General features: G+C 37.6%; 1 protein-coding gene across 1 annotated transcript in view; it reads right to left on the bottom strand.

Annotated features, from left to right (window-relative positions):
- Positions 1-598: 598 nt before the first annotated feature.
- The window catches only part of DNAH3 (dynein, axonemal, heavy chain 3), a gene marked incomplete at its 5' end in the record, with an annotated part of 48,101 nt that continues 24,947 nt past the window's right edge, over positions 599-23,752 (bottom strand). The window contains 23 exons of the mRNA XM_009586865.1: positions 599-1,007; positions 1,190-1,327; positions 2,587-2,791; positions 3,377-3,519; positions 4,934-5,101; positions 5,882-6,036; positions 7,080-7,196; positions 8,639-8,883; positions 9,214-9,439; positions 10,393-12,534; positions 13,447-13,645; positions 14,562-14,744; positions 15,689-15,905; positions 16,245-16,410; positions 16,519-17,185; positions 17,793-17,936; positions 18,875-19,031; positions 19,124-19,247; positions 20,249-20,428; positions 20,872-21,166; positions 22,191-22,294; positions 22,660-22,896; positions 23,393-23,522. Of these exons, the coding sequence (XP_009585160.1) occupies positions 654-1,007; positions 1,190-1,327; positions 2,587-2,791; positions 3,377-3,519; positions 4,934-5,101; positions 5,882-6,036; positions 7,080-7,196; positions 8,639-8,883; positions 9,214-9,439; positions 10,393-12,534; positions 13,447-13,645; positions 14,562-14,744; positions 15,689-15,905; positions 16,245-16,410; positions 16,519-17,185; positions 17,793-17,936; positions 18,875-19,031; positions 19,124-19,247; positions 20,249-20,428; positions 20,872-21,166; positions 22,191-22,294; positions 22,660-22,896; positions 23,393-23,522 (6,696 nt within the window). The remainder of the gene's footprint in view (positions 1,008-1,189; positions 1,328-2,586; positions 2,792-3,376; positions 3,520-4,933; positions 5,102-5,881; positions 6,037-7,079; positions 7,197-8,638; positions 8,884-9,213; positions 9,440-10,392; positions 12,535-13,446; positions 13,646-14,561; positions 14,745-15,688; positions 15,906-16,244; positions 16,411-16,518; positions 17,186-17,792; positions 17,937-18,874; positions 19,032-19,123; positions 19,248-20,248; positions 20,429-20,871; positions 21,167-22,190; positions 22,295-22,659; positions 22,897-23,392; positions 23,523-23,752) is intronic.

Genomic DNA, 23,752 nt, shown 5'->3' on the forward strand with positions numbered 1-23,752 from the left:
AAGAAAGTTTAAAAATTATGAGACAAGCATACTGCTCTGAGAAATGACAGGCTCCCAATGCATGTACTGTCTAGAAGTTTTCCATGGAAATTCTGAGGCACATCTTCAAGGAGTGTCAGTTACTATAGTTTTATAATACAGCTCTGGCAGTTCATTCTAGCTGAGGATTGGTTTTACATGTTGACAATAGACTATTCTCATCTCCTCCCTCCTTGCCCTACATACTCCTGGGACACAGAAGTAGTAGGCAAATCCACAGAGTCCTATTTGCAAGACTTGTGGATTAGATTCCCATTAAAATCAGCAGCAAAACTCTTTGGGCCCAATTTCATTAAAAAAAAAAGCCCTATGGTTAGCAGCTAGGTGGTAATATTAGGATTTCACAAGATTTGTCATGATGTGGGTGGCGCACAGTTTGACGGGAATTCTGCTCATTCTGATCTATTGCAAGATAAAGCCCAGACCTTTGCGATAAGTTTCTGTTTGTAGTGTTCTATTTTCACTCACTCTTGCTCAGTAGCTGATAATGGCTAAAAACCAAAGGAAATTGGGAGCTGCTTTGAAGTCAGCAAAAAGTAAAAAGAAATTGCAGCCATTGGGAAGTAAAGTGTATCTTTTAATAACAAAATGCGAGTGTTTTGACTTGCGTACTCTCAGTCGTCTAATTGGCATAATGCTGCCACACCTCGGTTTATCCAGTGTTTCTGGGGTTTGTTTGAAGGGAGTTCAATTGAGAGAACATAGTTGGTTGAGTGGCCAGTAGTGGATAAGACACCTCTTCTTGCACTTGTCTTGTATACAGGGCATGAATAGATGTTCATATGAGAAAATCTGGAACTTTCTCCAGGTTTCAGCCAAATTATAGGCAAAGAATCATAAAGGATTTTTGGAAGTGATTCGCCAATTACCAAGGATTCTTTATCCCATCGTGCACCTTCCAAAAAAAGGCCTCTCACATAAGCCCCATCTTCTGGCATTTTCTCCATCGTGTGTTCCTGTTTCATCACCTAGAACGATTAAACCATTGCTTGATTTTATTTTTATCTGGAGTATATTAAATCCTATAAGTGATAGTCTGAAATCACTCCTTTAAATAAAATTTCTTTTCATTTGAAAACTCTATTCCTTGCTGCCCCAGAACGTGCTTCAAGCTGTTCAAGAAAAACAAAATTCCTCTGCCTTTTCTTACCTCAAATTCAAATCCAATATGGTCAATTGGGATGGTGTATTTTCTGGCATAGTTTTGTAAAACACCCGTCAAAAAAGACTGAGTGAAGAAGAATCCTGAGAGCCAAAAGACTGTGGGTGGCCCATTGATGACCCAATCCTGAATATGGAGAGAAAAAACAAATGTAAGAAAAAATACATTCTGTGGCTTCACTGTGCCAATTCACTAGAAAAGGGATGTCTTTTCAGATACACTCAAACAACACAATGAGATCTAAACCTTGATGGCATCCTCTGGATATTACCATTAGTTCTGTATTTTTCAGAGACAACAAATCACAGAAGTCAGTTATTTATGATGACAACAAAAATCACTCATTTTGAAACAACCAGAACTCAGTGCTACTGAGAAAAAAATTTCATAAAGTAGCATAAGCATATTTTGGTAAGTATAGATACTAGCCAGCAAAAAAAAGAAAAATGATTGAATTTGGACATTTTTATCAATATACCCTCTTTTACAATCTTGTAAACACCAATCTCCTAACATGAAAAAAGGCCAAATTTTCTTACGTAGTATCTTCACCGATCACTGTGAGGGCACTCACTACAGCCAACATATCAGATCCTAGTAGAGGAAATCATTCCAGTACAAAGACGCCAGATGAGGAGATCTTGGGCCAGTATCTTTTTTGGGTATCACAAAGGCAGTAGGAAAACAAGGCAAGGGCAGAATATCCCCACATGACTCTAAGCCATTCGGAGTCAGAAGAAGCCCATATGGTACTCTGATCCAGCAAACAGGAAACTGCTGCTTATACAAATCTTTCAGACACTTCTTTCCAGGATTTTATGGAATTCCATACAAGTACAAGTACCTCAGCTATTTAAGGTACATCTGAAATTTTAAGTAATTTAAAGAGAGCACTAAGAGTGCAGGGGAAATAATGGAAGGGTGAGTAAAGAATAAAATAGCTTGTTCAAAAAGTGTGTGGAAGTGGTGTCACTTTTTATTAAACCTGAAAGAGATTTACAGTCACATATATAAAATTTAATAGTGCCTGTTATGCACTGTTTCTAAGGCATTCTCACACCTGGTTCAGTGTCCTTTGAGCAGGGAAGTCATTAAGGCACCAATGCAAAGTAAAATGCATCTTCTAGAAATAGAAAAATGGAAACTACCAAATGCAGCAGTGGATTAGCACCAAAGGATTATACTCCCAACTCACCCTGCTGAGCAACTGCCCAGCTAATTCCAATGCTGTTAATGCAGTATATATTTGGTCATAACTATGTGCAAGTAGTTCACAATCTGGAGCTATAAGGGTACTGCTGAGTGAGAACAGTACTGATACACATTTTACCCATTCAGCTTTCAACTACCGAGTCCTTAGACCTGTCAGTCTCAGTGTAGCATACCTGGAAGAAGACCAAACGACAGAAGAGATCAGACACGTAACTTCCCAGTGGCTTCAGTGATGGATAAGATTTGGCAGCCCACATTGATGGTACTTTTCCCATTAGCATGCTGTTGAAAACATCTTCAAGTTCAGATGACATCAACACTTGGCCTTTAATGGCTTTGCCTAAATTAATGAGGCTGCTCCGAACAACTTCAGTGAGCCTTGAGATAAAAAAAAAAGAAATTTTCATCTCATTATTTACTTCTTACTATCTGGCTAAAGACCTCTGAGTCCAACTTGAATGAAGGGCCGATCAAAGTTGGTAAATGTCCTGTCAGAAATTCCTTATCTCACCTGTAGTTACCAAAACTCCTACTTAACTTCGGAAAAGCAAACAAAGAAAAAACACAGACAGAGAAATGAAAGATAGTGAAAATTCCCATTCTAGACAAGGGAAATCAAGTGACAAGAGCTTTAAAGATTGTAACACTAATTAACATAGTGTGTTGTGAATATTGGGGCTTGGGTATGACTTAAAAAGAATAAAGTAGGCTGCCCTATCTCAACACAACAAACTCAAATCTGATTTAAGTTCGTACTCCAAGAATATAGGTACTATTTCTATACTCAGGTAGTCAGCTGCAGCTTTCAAGTCTTTTTAAAAGGTTCTCCAAAGCAGAATCTACCATGTTAAGAACAACGTATTGTAAAAAGCTTACAACTGTTGAAGGCTTGGGAGTAGCTAGCAGTGATGAACACAAGCATATTTCAGTATTAGTAGTGCTACACAAAAGACTGAGCCATACCTGTTAAATCGAATTAGTTCTTGCCTAAGAACTGTATTCATGGATTCTTCATAAAGTACTGGATATACCTTCATAACCTCTTCAATATCAAAGCCACTTGGTAATTTAGATAGTATGTCCTGCGCCAAATCTTCAACAGTTTCCTGAAATCACAAGTTTGCAGTGAACGAGGAATTTCCCTTTTTTTTGCCTATTTTTATTCAATAAATTCCACAAAACACTATAGATTTTATATTTTTTCTGTATAACCAAATAGGTATTCTAGTCCATTTTCCTAAAGAAATATGCTTACATGCTCTTACTCTCTTTGTGCATCATCCTGTCTGTCTCTGCATGTGCCTTGCTCCTTTTCCCTTCTCAATAATTTTGTATTTGTTAGTAATTTCGGTTTAATTTGCAAAAAGGTTTTAGGCAACTTCTAAGGAAACAGGCAGCAGGGCAGACAAGCATGATTCTACTACTGCTACAATGAAGGAAAAGACAAAGTATGCAGCATGGGAAAAATGATGGGAACACCATATGAATACCCCAGCCACAAGAGAAGCTCTACCTACAGCACATTAGACATCAAAGAATACAATCACTAGACAACCAGGAAATGAGGCGCGATCGATTCCACTTTTCAAGAATCCACTTGTGTATAAAATATAAGATGTAAAATCTGAGGGGCTTGAAAGGTCATTTATCTAGGTCTCAAAGGAGTATGGATTTGGCCTGAGTAACCTGAGCTGCGAGGACAGGAAAGAAATTCCCAGCATCTTCACAACCAGGTCCCATGGAGGGGTAGATGACAGTGAGGTTTGTGTCCACGTGATTCCATTCTGCCAAACTGCCCCCTTTCTTTGTGCCACACAAGTCACACACACAGTTACATGTTTGGAACTGTAGAAACTGAAGCAGACGTATTTCAAAAAACAAGCGTTTGATGAGTAATAACATAGACTGGAAGTGCCATTACAGCACAGACTTCACCAGGAAGACGACTTTTGCCTCTAATGGGCTTATATTGCTTGCCTGATGGTTGAATGACTTGATATCATTTCCTGGTATGCTGGAGTCTGTCCCCTAGTGAGAATGGCAGGGATGGTTGTAGAACCACTGCTGGATGAAGTCAGGCCAGTGCATGAACCTCCATCATTGGAATTTGTAGACTGGAATTAAATGTCATACTTTAAAGTTGTCTAGAGGTGGATGTGATTTGAGGTGCTTTACCAACTGTGATTGTTAACTGTGCTCTAACTATAATTCATAACTGAAGCACTTCACTGTTCTTTTAAAACACGAAATATGAAAGCAACATTCCTATTCAAACTACATGTTCTACTGAACCAGGTGGGGTTGTGTGATATTAACCTATTTGAATTAAAAGTCATTAGGGTATCTTCCATCTTTAAAGGTTCTTCTATGCCAAATCTGTCTGCTTCTCTACAGGGACATTCACATCTACTCCTAATGCCACAGTCATGTGATGAGAGGTGTTGGATTACTCTGAGACTTAGGACGTGACAGGAAAGGACACCTTTCCAGAGTGCAAGTTGATCTTTCTTCCCCAGTTACCTGAGGGGACTTGCCACCTCCCCCTGCTTCTCTAGGCAAAGTCAGGAGCACTCCACTGAAAAGCTGATTAGTCTCTTGGTTATCCTTGGTGATGTCTGCATTTTCATGAAGCCCAAACACTTCAGGGTGTGTTATAATTGGTAAACTTCGTAGGTATTCAATGTAAGACTGTAAAAAAAACATTTAGATACCAGAAATCATGCAATGATACATTCATAAATGATCAGTAAACCCAACTTGGACAGAACTTTCCCATTTACAATCAAACACAAGTTCCCAGTTAAATGCATCCAGGAATTGACTTACTCCATCCACAGAGATAAATATAAAAGTTTTGAATGGTTCAAAGACTGACTGAGGAGTTGTTCCTACCACCCTCATGTAAGTAGCATAAGAAAGCAAGAGAAAGGAATGTACATTAGAAATACACAACGAGTGCTGGCAGGAGTCACAGAAGAGGGTAGGATGCCATATGTATCATCCCTGTAACTGCAGGCTACACAAATAGGTGGAATTTGAGCACATTTATTATCTCTATGCAGCTGGTAGAAGGGAAAAAGGAGATGAAAATTGAGTATATACCTGCCATTCCACCTCCTCATCCTGATCACTGCTTTCAAGGCAAAAGTGGTTTCAAGAGGGTGCAGAAGTACACTGCAAATTCCCGAAGCCTGACTCCTATTGGCTTTCCAGAACTGTACTGAAAGCTGCATGGGGTGGCTCTTTGCATCAACAAACATCAGAATACTAGATGATCACTACATCTCCATTGGGGTGTGTTAGATATTAAGTACCAGATTCATATTTCATACATAAGATACATTCTGGCATGGCTTTGTGATCTTACGGTTTTTATTTTCTATTTGTTGTATTCAGCATATCAAAGTACAGTGTAGATAAGGCTTCTCCCAATAACTCAGAGAGAATTTACATCTATTATCTTCTCACCTCATATGGACCATGTGGTGGTATGTAGTAGTCATCTCCAGGTGCAAGCATATACTTTTCCTGTTCTATATCCTTGCTATAGACTATGGAAAGAAGGGACAGGAGAAGACGCCTGTCTTTATCATCTGTTACTCTTCCTCCATAGTTACATTCCCCTGGGAAAGGACAAAGAAAACCAGGATGAAAAATTGTTTTGCAGTAATGTATAGCTCCAGTAAGTTGAAGTTCTGAAGCTCCAGATCTTCAAAAGTTTTTAGGCCCTATACTTCAATTCATCAATGGAAATTAGGCACTTTAACACCTTTGGAACTATGGGCCAAATTTGTGTGTCTTGATGATGGAAAGTTTAAGGAACACTATGAGTTGGTCTGAGAAACTGCTACTCATGACAGAGTAAATAATTTCATGACAGTTTTAAATGACAGCTCTTTTGCTTGAAGTTCCCAGTAGTAAGAATTTTTAGAACTGTCAAAATCTGAACAGTGCTACATAGCTGATCCTTGTCTTGTTCCTTTCATGCAAACTTAACCTGATTATGTATGTATACAGTAGAAAACAGGGGATCACAAATATACCTGTGCAGAAGGGGTTGGAGAGATTTAAGTAATGGGCAAGCAATGAGCGGAGGTTTACACTGATATAAAGTACAGAAAACAGCTAAAAGCTCACAGTTATTACTTTAATCCTGACTCCCTAAATTCTTTTTCATAAAGCTAATCATAATATTAGAAAAAATCAGGGATGATCTTTATAAGGTTGACAAAGGAGGTGCCAAGAAGCAGCTATCTTTCTGGAGAAAGAGAACTGAATAGCCACAGCAACCAATTTATTTACACAGGTCAACACCTTGTGCGTTAAACTGATGAGTATTATCACATCCTCTGGTAAACTGCCAATGCTTACTGTGTCAGGATCACATTGATCAGCTAAGGTGAAACAGAGGCCATTGATGTTTTTATTTGACATATATGAAACAAAGACTAGGAGGTCTGCTGGACCATTAGTAATTCTAGCTATATATGAGCCTAGACAGCAATGACATCTGAGGGTTCGGGATCCAACTTGTCTGTATGTGGAAGGCCAAGAAAGTAAACCTGAATGGAATCCACTCCATTTGTCAAGCATTTATCAGTTTATCACTATACCAGCTGAAAGTGCTAGCAAAGTCAACACATGTTAGAGGGTGCAATGCCTGTACCTGTTAGATACGTCAGAGCTTCAAATGGGATTTCTTCATATTCATTCAGAAACATCTGGATCTGTCGCATACTGATTCTGAGGTCAGATTCGTTGAACTCATATGGAATATTCCAACCTGTTTGATTCAGAAAAGATATACAGAGCAATGGTGCATTGTACTGATAACCATGCTTAGGAAATGATGGTATTGGTACTATACTGCTACTACAGAGCTGAAGATAACAGCTGCCAGACAGTACCAAGAAGCAGCCCTGGCATTCACCAGGCTGTTTATTGCACAAGGGAGAATATGACTCCATAACAATATTGTACCCTAAGACACTACTACCATCATTCTATATAATTAAAACATAAACACGGGCGTTTTGGCAACACACACTCCTGAAAAATTATGTTTTACCTGAAGTAGAACACAGACCTGCTCAGTGCTTTCAGCTAATCTGTTGTTATCTGGAGACGATGAGAACGGGAATTTTAATTCATTGATTGATTTTAATTTTTAATCAATCTGCCCATCTATTAATGCTCGTATATGACATTCAGAGTAACGGTACAATAAAAAACAACTAGGAGAACACTTCAGATAAGAGAATCCTTCAGAAAACCTTCAGCAAACCAAAAAATAGGCCTATTGCTGCAACTATCCTTCTTTCCCCAGACAGCTGGTCACATTAAGCAGTAGATGCTGCTTTTGAAAATTACCTCTTTGTCACTTACAAAAATTATATTTTTACTTTCAAGCAATAAATTAGTATCTTCATCCTGGCAGACTAGTGTTTATTCTAGCAGCTGCCTATGAAAATAAGGACAGCGGCTTTCAGTCAAAGTATAACATTTCATAGCAGTTACTGTTATGACAAAGGCAGATTCAGTTGGAATGGAAGGCTGAGAACTTCACGTACACCAATGGAGAGCCTAAGTTCCACATAGTTATAAAAATGGAAACTATTATTCCATACATTTCTGCATTTTATAAAAAACATCAGAATTCTATACAGTTTTCTAAATATTTTAAGATTATAGAAAAAGCTCAACCACAAATCTTACTGATACATATCTTTTCATTGCTGTGTTATGAACAACTCACTGCAGCTACACAGATTTCAGTTTCACACCAAGTAAACACATGCATTAGCTTTGCTAAAACAAAGTGTACACATAAATAACAAAAGCAGAATTGAAGAAGACACATCTTTAATTACGAAAATTTAAAATGGAACTAGATTTGATGGATAAATTACTGTAGTTAGTAAGAATAAATTAATAATTTAGTAAGCTATAATTTAATGTAACTAATGTATAATATATTTACTCAGAAAACTGGTACTTTCTAGTTCTCCCCCAGGGTAACATTTTTAGTAGCTTCAAGAGTAGCTTTGCCTGAGTAAGAATCCCTGCAAATAATAGCTTTTAAACTTTGTTGTGTTCTGTGCAATACAGATTGCACTCTTGTAATATTGCTAACAACAATACTGCCATTTTACAGAGAGGCTCCAATAATGTATTTCAAAACTACTAATCTTTCTGAAACAACCTGCAAAATAATCTAAACCTTACCCAGTGAGCCAAAGTTTCTCCTTTCCTGCACAATAGCATGAAAAAAGCAAAGGCCAAACAGCAGTTTTTGCCACATTTCTGGCTTTTGGCAACTGCTAAAGAACACAGGGTCGGAGATGGGGTCATTAAGGTATGATCGAAGAAGGTTCGCTCTAACTCCTTTTGGAGGCTCGTTCGTCATTTTGATGCCATTCTGGAGGATGCTAACAGGAAACTTTTCTGATGGATAACTAGTTAACCACAATCTGAAAAGAATTTTAAAAAGCACATTATCAAAAAATCATCAATATTGACAAATCCTCAATATTGATCCGCAGAAGACTAAGTTTTATTACTTGCTTAACTATATTGATAACATCTAAATTTGTTCTAAAGTGCAGGCATAAAGTAGATTATTTTAGACAGGTAGAAAAGATGACATCCTAATTAGGTATCTTTATTTTATCACTGCACATAAGCAATATGAATGTTATGCTTAGTTGTTCACACAAAAGAAGTTTCACTTCTTTTTACTCGTGTCTTCAGCAGACAAGAAATACTCCCATTTTAAAAGAGTAAAATAGTAAAACTCCTACCTGAACTTATCATTGGTATTCTCAGGCACTATAACTTCCTCGCAGATTTTTTCCAAAGCAGGCATCCAGCTAGTTGCAAGATGGCAGTTTTGTAACACTACCCAGGTTCCATCAGTAATAGCTTGATAAATCATTTTTGCTGCTATTGGGCCCTGGCCCTGTCCAAGCGAAATAGTTTGAATGCTTGTGTCTCCCATGCCAACATCATCAGCAAATTTTAGCAAACCTATGATGGCAAGTTTCACACATGCAAACAAAGACAAAGTCTATTAGAAAGTAGATCTATGTTATATTCATAGTTTTTATAATGTAAAAAGTAATTAAAGGGGCAGAAGTCAACAAATATTTTGCTCAATTGAAAAAAAAAAAAAAAACCACCTCAACAACCCAGAAGTAGTATCAAATGCTGTATCAGTCACTGTGTTTCTGAAGCATATGCTAAAATTCAAGTGTATAAAGTAATACTAAAAAAAAACAACCCCAAAATACTAATCAGGTTAAATGCCTGTCCTCTCCTTTAGCCCTGAGTGCTCAGTTCCAGCCTGCAGCTCTCTACACTCTCTGTTGCACGGGTACAATTGTTTATGGGGGTTAAGCTGTAAATTGGATCTTTAGATCTGGTTAAAAATAACCCTGCAGCTTTGCCATCAAAACCAGCATCTCCTGGAAATACGTCCTTATGGTATGGCTCCATATTACAATTCTTTTGGCAGAAAACCAGGTTTAAAAATAATCTGGGTGGTTATTTTTTAAAGGACATTTAACAGATGTGTTTTTAAGGGTGGTCATATACACCATTTAATTAGTAACTGAGAGGGAGGAAACTTTCTGGAGGAGGAGTTGTAACAAAGACTGGGGCAAGTCCCAAACACCCACTGAAAGAATTGTAACACAAGCATAAATTATTAACTGGTCTGGATGTTACAAGCTGTTAGATCCCTAAATTGCTGCTCAGAGACCTAGACATTTCATCACCACTACATTCATTCCACCCTCTAGCAATTTTACTATCATTGTATACATATGGGCAGATGCAAATGTTTGATATCCCATCATTGCTGTATTGTACTTTAAAGACAATTTAAAGATCAAATGAAGGGGCCTACACTATTATCAGTTTAGTCACACTCAGTTGACATTTAACCAGATAAAAAGAGATTTTTTTAATACCAATCTCACCTGCCATAGGATCAGCACCTGGTGATAATATAAAAATCAAAGGGGCACAACAATTTGAATCACTGTAACTTCTTCCGAGATCAAAAGTCGGTGGTTCAATAAATGTTCTTCCCATATTTTCCACAATGAACTCCTGCACTGCCGGAATAATTTTGTCAGGTCTCAAACATCTGAGAATAACCATGCGATCTAACCCCATCAGTGTGCTCCACGCATCTGGGAAGGCTTCTTCATGCGGTCTTACAGAGTCATATATTAGTTTCCACTTTGAAAAATTCTCTCTTACATGTTCCATTAGTCCGTGGAGGTTTGTCAGACCTGATGCACGTACAAGCTCAGCCCACGATTTGTCAGATAGCCAATCTGGAGCTGGATTGGGGTGAGGATTATCAAGAGCAACACCTCCTGTCAGTAGGAAACGCCAAACCTCATCATCTATTTGGTCTTTTCCCTTCATAATGCCTACTGTCAGAAGGAAGGAGAACAACAGCTTATCCTTTTCAAACAGTGAACGACAGACATTATTATAGATGCTTATTGTGAAATGCTTGGTTATATTTTTAATTCTCTCTTCTAGATCTTCACTCTTTTTGCTTTTTGCAATAGATTGAACATACAAGTTAATGAACCAAATCAATGAATACTGGTACATAGGTTCAATGTTTGCCAGATCACAGATGCAGAAGAAGACAACAGCTGAATGAATAGCAACTGGCTTATACCCCATTCGAGTAGAATCTATTTGCATCTCTGTTACAGAAGCAATTTTTTGCTTTTCAGAGATTTCTTCAGATAACTCTTTGGATGAAGACAAAATATTAATTGCTGTTTCATCTTCTAAGATGTTTCCTTCTGAATTGGAAAGGATCTCTAGGATTTTATCTTCCGTTTCCTTTAGTTGTTTTTTGTTGGCTGCACTTTCTATAATCAGTTTATTTTTCTTTTCTTCTAGCTCAGGCTTTTCCTCTGCAGCTACAATTCCAAGAAGTTGGTCCTGAAGACCCAAAGGTGTAATCATGAAGTTGAGTAGGCAAACTTTCACAGCCACTTCAGGAAGATAATGAGGATTTCTTAAGCGGGTTGTTATGTAAAACCTGAAATCTCTTGAATATTCAATTATATTTTCCCCTAATTTCATGTATTCTACTCCTTGTTGTTTAAATGTTAGCTTTGATAAAATGGGTTCTATGAAAGCATCTAGTTCTTCACCAATATTTTCTAGCAAGACTGGTGTTCCAAGCTGAATAGCATTTTCTAATGTCCTCACGTAATGTGTGTCAGATAATTTGATAACTGACAGCTTGTTAGTTTTCTCCATATTTTTTACCCACTTGTTAGCTTGCCTTTGAGGATCTATCATTAAAGCCCATCTTCTTGAGTTAGAAACAATTATGCCATTGTCAATGGAAAAAGAATCAATTGGCAATCCAGCAATCTGCCATGCACGGATTTTGACTGGATCCCCTAATGTATTACTTAAGCTAAAATCACTGGAGCATGGTATGTTCTTTTCATTGCACAGGACCTGCCATTGCTTTTGACATTTTAGGCGGTAATCTACAGTAAAGGCTCCCAAATAAGCCACAGTTCCTGATGATAACAACACATCTCCTATAAGATCTATGTACTGGATTCCTAATAATCGTGCAGCTTCTGTCCACCTATCTTTCTCTCCACCAAGACCACTAATTAGGTGTTCAGCTCTCACAAGCTTTTGTGAACAGAGTTCAATATTATTTTCTAATTCTCTCTTCCGGTCATTCATGTTGTCAAGCTCATCATTCAAAGCTTGGAGGCGATCAACTACCTCCTTAAGTTCTGCTTGTTTTGTTTTTAGCTTCTGCATTTGAATGTCCAGTAATCCTTCTGCAGCTTTCAAACGTTCGCGCTTTGGGGCAACCACTTTTGCAACACGATCATATACCTCCATGGCTCGCACCCACTTGCATAGTCCTTCACAGGCAGATGAGACATTTTTAATGACAGCTGGCTGAAAATCTGGATGATCAATAAACCTCTCTCTAATTCTCTTCATTGTAGCAGGAGGAATATTATCCTTGTCATACGTCTTTAAGCTCTCAAGGAATTTCAGATCTCCCAGAATTTTTCTAGATGGCCCCCAGTAGTCTTCTACCATTTTACCTATATTGCAAATAATACTAAAATCAGGCTTAAAACATGCATGTTCAAACTGAAAAAAATACTTGAAACATAGTATGAAGAATTATCATCAATGGTTTTGCAACAGAATTTTACTATGCAACCAGTGTTAACTAGCTTGGGAAAGTCATTACCTAAAGAAATTCAGACAGGAACTTCACTAACCTATGTCGTATTTATTAATTATGTATTAATTCTAAATCAACCAAGCAAAATAAGGGAAACAAATTACTATACAGTCTTTCTTAGCACAGTTTATTAGACAAATCAGTAACTATGTGAAAGCATTCCTTCCTAATCTAGGTAAGACAGTTTTGGACGAAAGACATTTACAAAATTCTTATTTTCAATTATGAAGGCTTGAACTGTGGGGGCGTAAGGTAGAAGAAAAGCAAAAGAAAAAGGTCTCTTTCCTTTACTACCTCGCAAATCCTCTGCAATCCCACAATAACTACACGACCCACACAGAAAGAGCTTGTTAGAGTAATCACCTATGGCAGGGGTATAGCTAGAATTCTATCTCCCAGTATAACTGATAGAGTTTGGTGCAGGGATTAGAGGGGAAAATACAGGCAAAGGTGCACAGCACATCTCCAGCTCCCAGAGTTCCTCAAGGCAATGCAAAGCTCAAGATTGGGTCAAAGCAAGTTGAAAAGATACCTTTGTGCTGGTGACTGGGATCATATTTACAAAGCTTGTACAACAGTGTCAAGCAAGTGCAATATGCTACAATGGCAAAAGCAGCTCTTAGCTATTCAGTGTAGTTGTAAGTCATTACTAGCAAAATGCACTTTCAATGCACATGGCTGCAGTCACATCAGAAGCACTTCACCAGTTAACACAGCAGTACCCCAAGCATTCCTAGGGCAAGGATAACAAATACCACATCATTACCACTGCCACTTGGATCAGGCTTTCTCTCTGGTTTAGCTCCCTTCATGATACAGATACTCTCCATGACAAGCTTAACAGGACCAGGTGGATTCTGCATGGCTTTCACAAGAGAGATGTCTGAAGGATTCAGGGTATCAAGAGCTGCAAGTGCTGCTTCCAAAGCTGGCATGGCCTCAGCAAGGTCTCCTTCACATTCATCCTGTTAAGACATTGGGCAGAAGCCTGTAAGCCTTCATACAATACCAGGTCTGCAACCCAATTACCCCACTCCAGCACAGCCTCAGAGAACCTTCTCTGCTTATAAGTACCTAATAAAAAGACTCTTCACAACATTGTGTTTCGTGGAGAGAAAACTACTTTAAACTGTGCAGGCAAATTGTGAAAGAGGGAAGGTTTGTAGAGAAATTAGTAGATAGCTGAAATTAAAACTGATAGCTGAAAAAGCCAGACAAGCTTTCAAGATCAAAGTCTCTTTGGTCTGACAAGGAGAATTAAAATACAGGTTAGATACAGTTGTTCTTAGTTAAATCTTACAGTGCTGATCAGGTAAAAATATGTACTGTGTAGCTTAAATTCTTTATCATGTACTCAGGTCTCAGTAATTACCTATATTATCTGTCACTGACATTTCCAACTAGTTAAAAAAAAAAAAAAAAAAAAAAAAAAAAATCGAGTAATCCTGCAGCTTCCCACGGGAAATTCTGTGCTACAGACGTCTGGCTATGGCAATATCTCTTAGTTTATGCCTAATAGGGCTCCATGCAGTGCTATGCCAAATTACCTCAGCTAACTCTAAAACAACTGTCTCTGGGAAACAGTATAACCTCATTACTCAATCTGTTGAGAAGGAGAATGTATTAGTACAGAAATAAGAGCTATACAGCTCTTATTGGGATGTGAACTGGAAAGGGAAGCTAGGCAGTACTGTGAGATACAGTCATACTTCAAACAGCCAAAACTTACCTTTTTTACATTAGGAACATCTCATTCATCATCTCTTGCAACCTTGTTACTTTAAGAGCTTGGATCATACCATTAACACATCATCAGAACTCCCATTTACTTGGAAAGACTCGGAACCCATCATGCTCCAGGCTCAAACCCTTGTACACTACCTTAATAGCTTTAGCAACAGCTGCTGCTTCATTAGCCTCTTTTTCATCTGCTGACACTAGTTCCTTCTTCGCATCTACTTCAGTTGTTTCCTTTTCAATCTGGATCATCATTTTGTCTGTTTCTGCCGAAGTTCGAATCAGTTCAGGCTGAAGAGCAGTCAGTTCTTTCTGCATCTCTGCAACCTGATGAACATAACAGGAAATCAAGAAGAAATTTGGGTGAACATTGCATGCATTTCACATCTTGATGTGTTAGGAAGAAAGATCAGAAGACACTATATTAATACAATCTAAACAGGGACATTTGATCTAAATAATTATTAAAATAGTCCTCTAGCCTATTTTTACTAAAAGCTGTTTTATTTAGATTTTTAAAAAGGAATTTTTTTATCATCCATGCAATACACTTGCTTTTTTATGATCCACTTAATTCAGTAATGAGAAATAAATCTATTAATTGTATTTTTTTCCTCACAGTCAGTTTCAGTTTATGGAACCCCAGATAATCCTTTGTTGCTCAGGTGGAAAACAAAATCCAAAAGAAACTTGGAAGGAAACACAGAATTAGTGACAGCAACAGCTGCAAACTGCTTCTTCATCCAGCAAGTATCTGGAAGCCCCTTTACTTTGCATCTTGGAAAGATCAATCCCTGGATCACATGGGTTGAAAAAGGGGGTTATTTACCTGGAACCTGATCAATTTCTTACTGGGAATCTACTCAGGAACTAATGTTTATTATTGTCTTACAATATTCTTCAATTTCTGCTCTATTTTGGAAAGGGTAATAGGTACTAGGATGCTGAGGCATCAACTCTTCATGTAAGACTTCGAGAAAATAATGAAATTTATAAGGTTTATTCCTTCAGCATTTAATGAGTACCATCAATTTCATTTAGCTTTCTATTAAGTGCTATAATCCAAACTTACATACCACAATTTCTTAAAATGACTAAGCAATAATCTAACTTTTCCTGCTGGCTTTCTATAGAAAATTATCAATAGCATCATGAATATAGTGAAGAGGGAATTTAATAAGTTTTATTTTCATAAGTTTTAATCAGCTTATACAGACCCCATACTAAAGTATGCATATGGCACATATTCAGTGTTTTCACCTGAAACTTACTTGTGAAGATGCAAAGTCAAGTTTTTGAAGTCCCATAAGATAACGAGTTCTCATCATGTCAACTTCTTGCCTTTTGCTGTTCAGAAGAGTCTTAAAGGTAAGAATCAATTCTAGGTACGAAGTTGGTGTCACATAGTTGTGTCTTCGCAGTGTAGTGTAATAGCTGATGGAGAGCTCTCTCACACTTTCTTGGAAATATTTGCACATTGACACAACCCTAGAGAAAATTTTTTCACATTACTATGAAAATACAATCTGTCTTTATGTTAATTATGAAGAAATTACTCTATAAGCTTACGAAATTATATTAGTGTTAGTGAAGGCAGAATTGTTTTTTCCCCATTATAAGAAATATTTTAGACTGCTTTCGAAGAATGGCCTGATTTTCAGAAACAGCAGATACATATTTCTAGGTATCTTTGACTTGCACTGAAATCCCAGAGTTGCTTAGCTTTGTCCATTTATAAGGACAGTTTCCTGATCAAGTATGTTGGCGGCGCGAGGGGGAAGGGAACGAACATTTGCTTCATATGTTTCTTGACACATAAACTCATACTCTTTTCTAATGTCATCTTCGAGTTCAACATCCTCTAAAAACTTGTTAGCAACCATTTCCAAAGCATCTGTAGGCCAGGTTTGGAACCAGTCAATGGTACAGCAGTTTATCAGTGAAGGGAACATCCGTAATCGATTCCGAAATGCATCTCCAATAGGACTCATGGCTAGAAAAAAAAAAACATGATTGTTACCTATGTTTGTTTGCAGTTAGGAAGCAGAAAAAACTAGGCCTAAGAAAAAATATTCTAAGAAATAACACATTGTATACAGACCTAAGACAATATGCAAATTTTTCTTCACCCTTTCAATAAAGAAATTGTACATAGCAAGGGGAGTGGCTTCAATTTTCCTGTTCTCCATCCTTGCTGCACCTTGCATTTTCTCAACAATTTCAGCTTTCTCATCTGTTGCAAAGATATTAGGCACATCACCGGTATTTAAAAGCATGTTGATATCTTCTACAAATGCTTCATCCTTTATTTGATTATCACAGAACAAAAAGGACACATTCTTGTTACCAACACCTGCTTTCAGCATGACTCGTTTAACATCTTCTTTCCATTCATTAATTCCATAGGACTTTGTAATTTCAATTTGAAAGAGTTCAAAGGTATTCATGTAGGTGGCTAGCTTGGTAGCACTTTGTCGACCACTCCCACCAACCCCCACCAACAACAGATGTCCATTATCCTGTTTCAATACCCTGCATATCCTTGAGATATGCTCAATAGCAAACTGGAACATGACTAAGGACATTGGTGCTCTGCTGACGTTGTTGTATTCCTCAAGGTAGTGTTCCATCACAGTTGTCAGTTGCTTTAAGTCTGTGATTTCATCGTACACTTTTAAGTTACTCTCCGGCTTCAAATAGTCTCCAAAGAACAGGCTGCGAATATTATCATCAGAGATTTTTTCAGTAGGTGAGAGATGACTCAGTACCTAAAGATAAGACAAGAAACAACAGATAATTCACACTATTAGAGAATTATTTTCCTTAAAGTCATAATCATTCTTATCTACATGGTAATAATACTGTGGGAAGCGCTGTTTTCCAGCTATCCTAGTTATTACCTTAGTCTGGAAAAAAACAAACCACAAAAAAACCACCTAAATGGGGAATATGCTGTAGGCTGACATGCAAGTTTCCACATATGCATACTTCACAGAGAGATTTTGCTGTCAAATATAGGACAAGTTCCCAAAAGGCTTCTCAGAAAAGTACCCACTGCTCCCATTGGCTCATCCAAATATTAACTTAAGCAAAAGCACAGATAAATATTGTGTAAGATATTTATTCCACATGGTCCTCTGTACCAACACAAAATGCTTTTGAAGTTATGAATTATTCTGATATGAAGTAATTTGTATTAACTTGACTAAAAATATCTATAATACTCAATACTGAATAGAAGACCATCTATACTTTTTAAATTCACTGATCGAAATAATTCAAAATGTGTCCAGTACTAATGTAATCTCAATGCCTAAGTATTTCTGAAAAATGCATCAGTCTCATTCTTGGTCCCAGCACATTACCCGAAAATACCTTATTAAAGCTCTGCTTGAAGCTATTTGATGTTGTCTCTTGTACCATCTGAAAGAATACCTTCCTGTCCTCCTCATCAACTAAGCGATCACAGAAAACTCGGTAAACCTCATGAATCCAAAGTCTGATCAGTTTATCTCCATCCTGAAAATGTAAATACAAGAAAACAGGTAAATATAGCTCAGGCAGGATTTGTTTAAAAACAAAAGGATAGAAATGTCCATCTGGACCCTGCTATAATCTTGTACTAAACTCAGTGAGAATCTTTCAATTCCAAGCCATTCAGCACATGGGTCAGCACCTGCTCACTTAACGGGCTTCCTCACCTACTTACCATCTTGTCCTTCCTGCCAATACAAACTGGGACTCTCATGTCAAAGCATTCTTCTCTACTGTATCAAATCTCCCCACCCTTCCCACATAAAGTAAAGAATAAATCTTTCAAAGATATGGCTTATGGGCTCTAACCCAAGCTCTGCCCAAAACTGTTGCTGGCTAAGATTTCCCCTGATTAGCTTGTAGCTGTTTTGTTCTTTTTCTACAACAAAAACATTCCCCCAACAGAAATAAAACTTTTAATACTCCTTTAACCTGACATTTTACTGCAAATGGATGAGAAAATAGAAGGATGAAAATCATATACATCTACCAGTATTCATTTGTAGTTTGTGACAACAGGCAAACTCAGGGCTAAATTACTCAGTCTTGTTCACTGATGAGCTTGCCATTTGTAAAAGAGAGATACTGAGTCTTTTCCCATGTTTGTTTCTTTTGTATATTTAGTTTGCAAGTTCAAGAGAAGGGACTGTCTGACTTGATGTACAGGCCTTAACAGATAGACCTTGGACCTCTGGGCCCAACTGTAATACAATTTGTAATAACAACAAAAATGACAGCAGTCTCCTTCAGAGACAGACAGAAAATATATAGCAAGGTATTCAGGGACTATCCTGATTTTAAACCTCGTAAATCTACTGAAATCTAGTTCATGTATTTTGAGATGTTTACTTACTGATATTATAAAAATAATTTACTTTTTCCATTGCCTTTTCTTACAGCAATATAATTAGACTACAACTTACTTGCAAATGAGTGTGTGGACAGAGCAGCACTCCTCTAATAACCCTGGAAAAATCCCGTAGATTAAAGACATAGTGGGATTTTGAAGGAGTTGGGAGAAAGTTATCAACCGCCATTTTATAAATCTCCATTGTCGCTTGGACCATCATCTTACCCAGCCTTAAGAAGGAAGAGAGATACAATTTTAACTTCTGAAGATAAATCGCAGGAGAAAAGATGACAAAGGTGTTACAGGAAATATATCACATTACCTTAGAAACACAGGCTCGAAGCCTTTGCTGAAGTGCCAATCAGCAACTGCAGTAAAAATCTTGGTTAATATGTCATCATCAAAAGAACAGATAGATACAATATTCAAGTGCCGTGTGAAGCGTCCTGTAATACACAAAAAAAGATCTAGGAATGTCCAAACATTTTTCCACCTTTCAGCTAGTATATTCTAGGATTGACTGTCACTCAAACAACAACATTTGAATCTGGCTCCAGCTCCCTGATTTTGTTTCTGGCAAATTTCTGCCCCAGCAGTGATGCAAATGAAGTATAAACTGGTTTATATTTTATATCCCTATTTCACTTAGAATAACTGTTCTTAATATGAAAAACATGAATCTCCATTACAACAAGGCCACTATTACCCAAATTTAAATTTCAGCTCACATTAACCCTGTTGATTGTGATATGACACAGGAAAACTTTACAAAATCAAGTATCTTGTTACCAGCTTTCATCTAAAAAAAATTCAGTCTATACACTAGTAAATTTTACAAATTTTGCTGTGTCAGAATAGTTATTTTAATAAGGCCTCCTCAGAGTACATACAGTTATACCTATATTAGTGTTTATATGAAGCAAAGTAGCATAAAGTGACTTATAACGGTGTAGCTGTAGCTACATTAGGGCTTTTACTGACATAACTTTTTCATTAGAAAATATAACCTCCCTTATGGTGATATGAGAGGAATCATGGACTTGCAGGCAACATGCTTGTAAGTAAATGCAGACAGCCTATCTTAGCAGCTGGAGATACAATTTCAGAAGAGAATTGCCAGAAAGACTTGGCAAGATGTATTCCCTCCCTTTTCCAAAGAAAAGAAAATGGAAAAAGTGTCCAATTCTCTAATTTTAGAATTATTTTCACCATTCATAGTTTAATCAGCATTAAAAACATTGTTTCTAATGTTGATTAAACTCCCCCTGGAAAAGGTACAGATTTGACCTTGAGGATACAGACTTCTATTTGGAATGAGCCAGCCAGTGAATATATCTGTAGGTTTACAAGTAATAGATAAACATAGAATTTGTCATCAGCAAAACTGAAACTGCCTTTTAACTTCAGTCAATTAGATAACTACTTGCCATAGTAATGTATTTCCTACCTGTAATATCATTCCTGCCTCCCCCAGGTGGACCCATAGCTGAAACAAGCAGCACATCTATGATATTAATCTTGGATGTATCCTTCTTGTCATACCAGTGACCATGATCAATCCATTGTCTGAGAAGCTCAATAGGTGGCTGGGCTCCATACACTTCCTTTGCAGGCATGTTTAGGTCATCTACGGAGAACATAGACATTGAATAAAAAAACCTCAGCTTTTAGGAATTACAGTTTTCTTTCAACGCTAAGAAGAAAAAATACCTAAAATAGAGGTAGAAAAAGGTTGTGTCTTGTCATTCTTGCTTCCCATTAAACTAACCAGAATCAAATGACATTATACTTCGTAGGCGTACTTAGAGGTGATGGTTTAACTTAGTGTGGTTGGTGATTTTGTTTTATTTTATTTCGTGTCACACTGCAACACTATGCGCTATTCTGAAGACAACCACCACTCAAACAGTTAGAAACCTTTCGGCAGGGGGCAGTGCTAATCCTTCTTTGGATGCCTGAAAAAAGCCAAAGAGCACTGAGGCAATCCAAAATTACTAGTCTCAGTGAATCACTTCCTTTGCCTAAAGCCAGAATTAAAATGATATAAAAACCCTGAAAAAACTGTCTTACCCACAAATATTATAGCTTTTTTCCCCGAAGGAGGTCCAAATAATCCTTTTCTTCTTCTGTCCAGCTTGGACATAATAATATCCTGGGTTTGGTTAGCAGAGGTTCTTGCAGAGAAGTTGATGAAGCTTGGGATGTATTTTTGCTTTGGAAGTTGTAGTAGAAAATTGTTTGTTATAGCTGATTTTCCAGTGCCAGTGGGACCCACAAAAAGCAAAGGGACGTTATGCTCCACATATGTTTTAAGAAAAAACATTTGTCTGGCAGTTTCCATTGTTGGAATGATCAGCTCAGATACCTGTTACACAGGAAAGTAAAATAGCACATGAAAATCAAACATCTAATACCTTAATCAACATGAATATTTGCAAGCAACTACACAAATGCCTTTTTTAAAAACTTTTTTCTCTGAAAACCTAGGCTCTAACAAGGTTCTGGTAGATGGTATGGCCCCACTTCTTGTCCAGTGTTTGTACAGTAAATAGCACAACTAGTATTATCTATATTATGGTTCATAGACACTATATAAAGCCCGGAAGGAGAACTGCAGAGTTAAGTATGGCTTAATCCTGTTCCCCTACTGTCCAAAGGGAAAGGAACAGTGCAATGGAAATTTTTTTCTCTTCCTCATCTTCCACTTATCATTAGCAGCTGTGCACTAGATATCAAGAAAAGATTTTAGACAGCAGAATGAAATGTAATCTTACATCTCTCATGTACTTAATAGACAAGACAGTTGCAACTACAATGGAATGAAAAGCTGAACAAACATCACTTAAGTTATCTTGAAATTTCATCTGCAGAATAGGTATTTTTTGCAGATCTCTGCTGTGCTACATGAGTTCACAGCTGCCATTCAAAATCTGAGTGTCCCTATTTGGAAATGGAGGTGGATCCAGGACTCTCAGTACTGCTCTCCATATCCCAAAGAAGTAGTGAGTCTCTTTGCTTGCTTTCTCTGAATAATTCATACTATGACATCATTATATCAACCAAAGAAAACAAAAATGAAGGAACAGAAATTCAGGCTTTGGCTTTCTCCTACCATGATTTCCCCAACATCAGATGCTATTACAGAAAATTTTAACCACCAGCCAACCTCAGGGCTCCATGTTACTTGCAGTGCTGAACTTTCAATATTGATGGTACCAGAATTAAGACATAAGCGTGAAAAGGAGCCTACAGAGATTAATGAAATGTTGCAGATCAAACATTAAAAAGCCCAATATAGTAGAATCAGCGCTAGCTAAGGTAGTTGATTTATACCTCCAAATCATTTAGTCAAATAATTAGTTTCTATAATGAGAGATATCAATGTGAACCTTAGCCCCTGGGGAAATAACTTGCTCTTCTTTTGTGATGTAGTCCATCCACATGCTCCACTGCCCGCTGCCACGCTTGTAAAAATAGAAGTCATAAACACTACCTGTTAATTGAAAAACACAACATAGGAAAACCCACTGATTAAAGAATAAAAATAAACTTCAATCATTTTAGTGTGAGATGTCCAACACTGTGAGATAATGAAGGCTTTCTAGTACTCGAGATACCCTCCCCCACCCACTGCCATTATCATCACCAAATTATTTTAGGTCAGATTCAGCTACATGGTTTGAGTACCTACGAGGCATATGCTACTCCTGGTTAAAAGAGCCAGGAAAGAGCACCCAACTGTGCAGCCCAAGGCTTGGCAGATGGTGGCTCTGCTGCAGACTTAACATCTGCCAGGCACTCTATTCTCCTTTGAAGTGCCAAGTTTTCTTCTTGCTTTAAGAAGTTTTGAAGAAGCACCTTTTTCTGGGAAGATATTGTTTCTGGTAAGCTTCACACTTTTAGGGCGTGGGTTTTCATTATTCATTCCCATTAGCAAGTTGCGGTAAAACAAATCAAATTTCTTTCTGCTGTCTGCATCGATGATCCCACCAACTGTCCAAACCAAAGCAAAAAGGAAAAGCCCCTGCAGCCACAAGATGATATGCTGACTAGACATGCTTTCCTTCTCCTCTTCCTCGGATTGCTTTATTTCATCTAAAACACATATTTTGAATTTTAGTTAAATGCCAGTAATAACCATAAATCCCAATTCAAAATGCATTTTTGCAAAAGTGTTCTAAGACAAACTCAGAGCATTGTCTTCAGTGGAACAAAGCCAACCCAGAGTGCAGACTTTGTCTGTATAAAATACTGTTTGCAAATAAAAATAAATGTCAAGAAAAAAATATTCACAAAGGGTCCTAATTTTTTTCTTCAGATGCTAGCAAACAGCAAGCAAAACATATGGAATACACTCACAAGCCCATGTTCAGTTTTGTAATGACAGCAGCGTCCAAATGAGAAAGCTCTGCACGCTAGTCAAAGAATGATTGTTAATACTTATCAGTGAGAAAGGACTTGTGTTGTATGATCTCAATAGTAAGAAATTCCTTTGGTATTTCCTTGCATCTGATAATCTGCATCTTGTCATGGGACACAGCAGGAAAAAAAGAAAAATTGAAATAAAAAGAATAAGGCTTAGGGTACTCACCAAGCAGACAAGTATAGAGTCTCATCAAGCTATAACTCAGATGAATAGAGGACGTTTGTACGATTGCTTTGCAATGAAGGTGAATAAATTCTAAACAGGGCTGGACCAGCCACATAAACATGTCATTGACCTACCAGGAGAAAAGGAAACGGCTTTAAAACAATGCAGGAGTTGCCACATTTCCCACTGTCCCTCAATTCTCTCTCAATAAAACATAGGGCATCAGAAATTCTCCAGGTTGGCACAGAGAAGATCAGGAAAGGACCTGTGTGAGGCAGTACTTAAGCGATCACAAAGTCACACTGTCATTATCTGATGGTGAAAACAAGTTGCTTCTACCACAGAGAAGTTTTCAGCAGG

Source organism: Fulmarus glacialis, unplaced genomic scaffold (assembly GCF_000690835.1).
Source record: "Fulmarus glacialis isolate BGI_N327 unplaced genomic scaffold, ASM69083v1 scaffold2281, whole genome shotgun sequence".
Taxonomy (NCBI): domain Eukaryota; kingdom Metazoa; phylum Chordata; class Aves; order Procellariiformes; family Procellariidae; genus Fulmarus; species Fulmarus glacialis.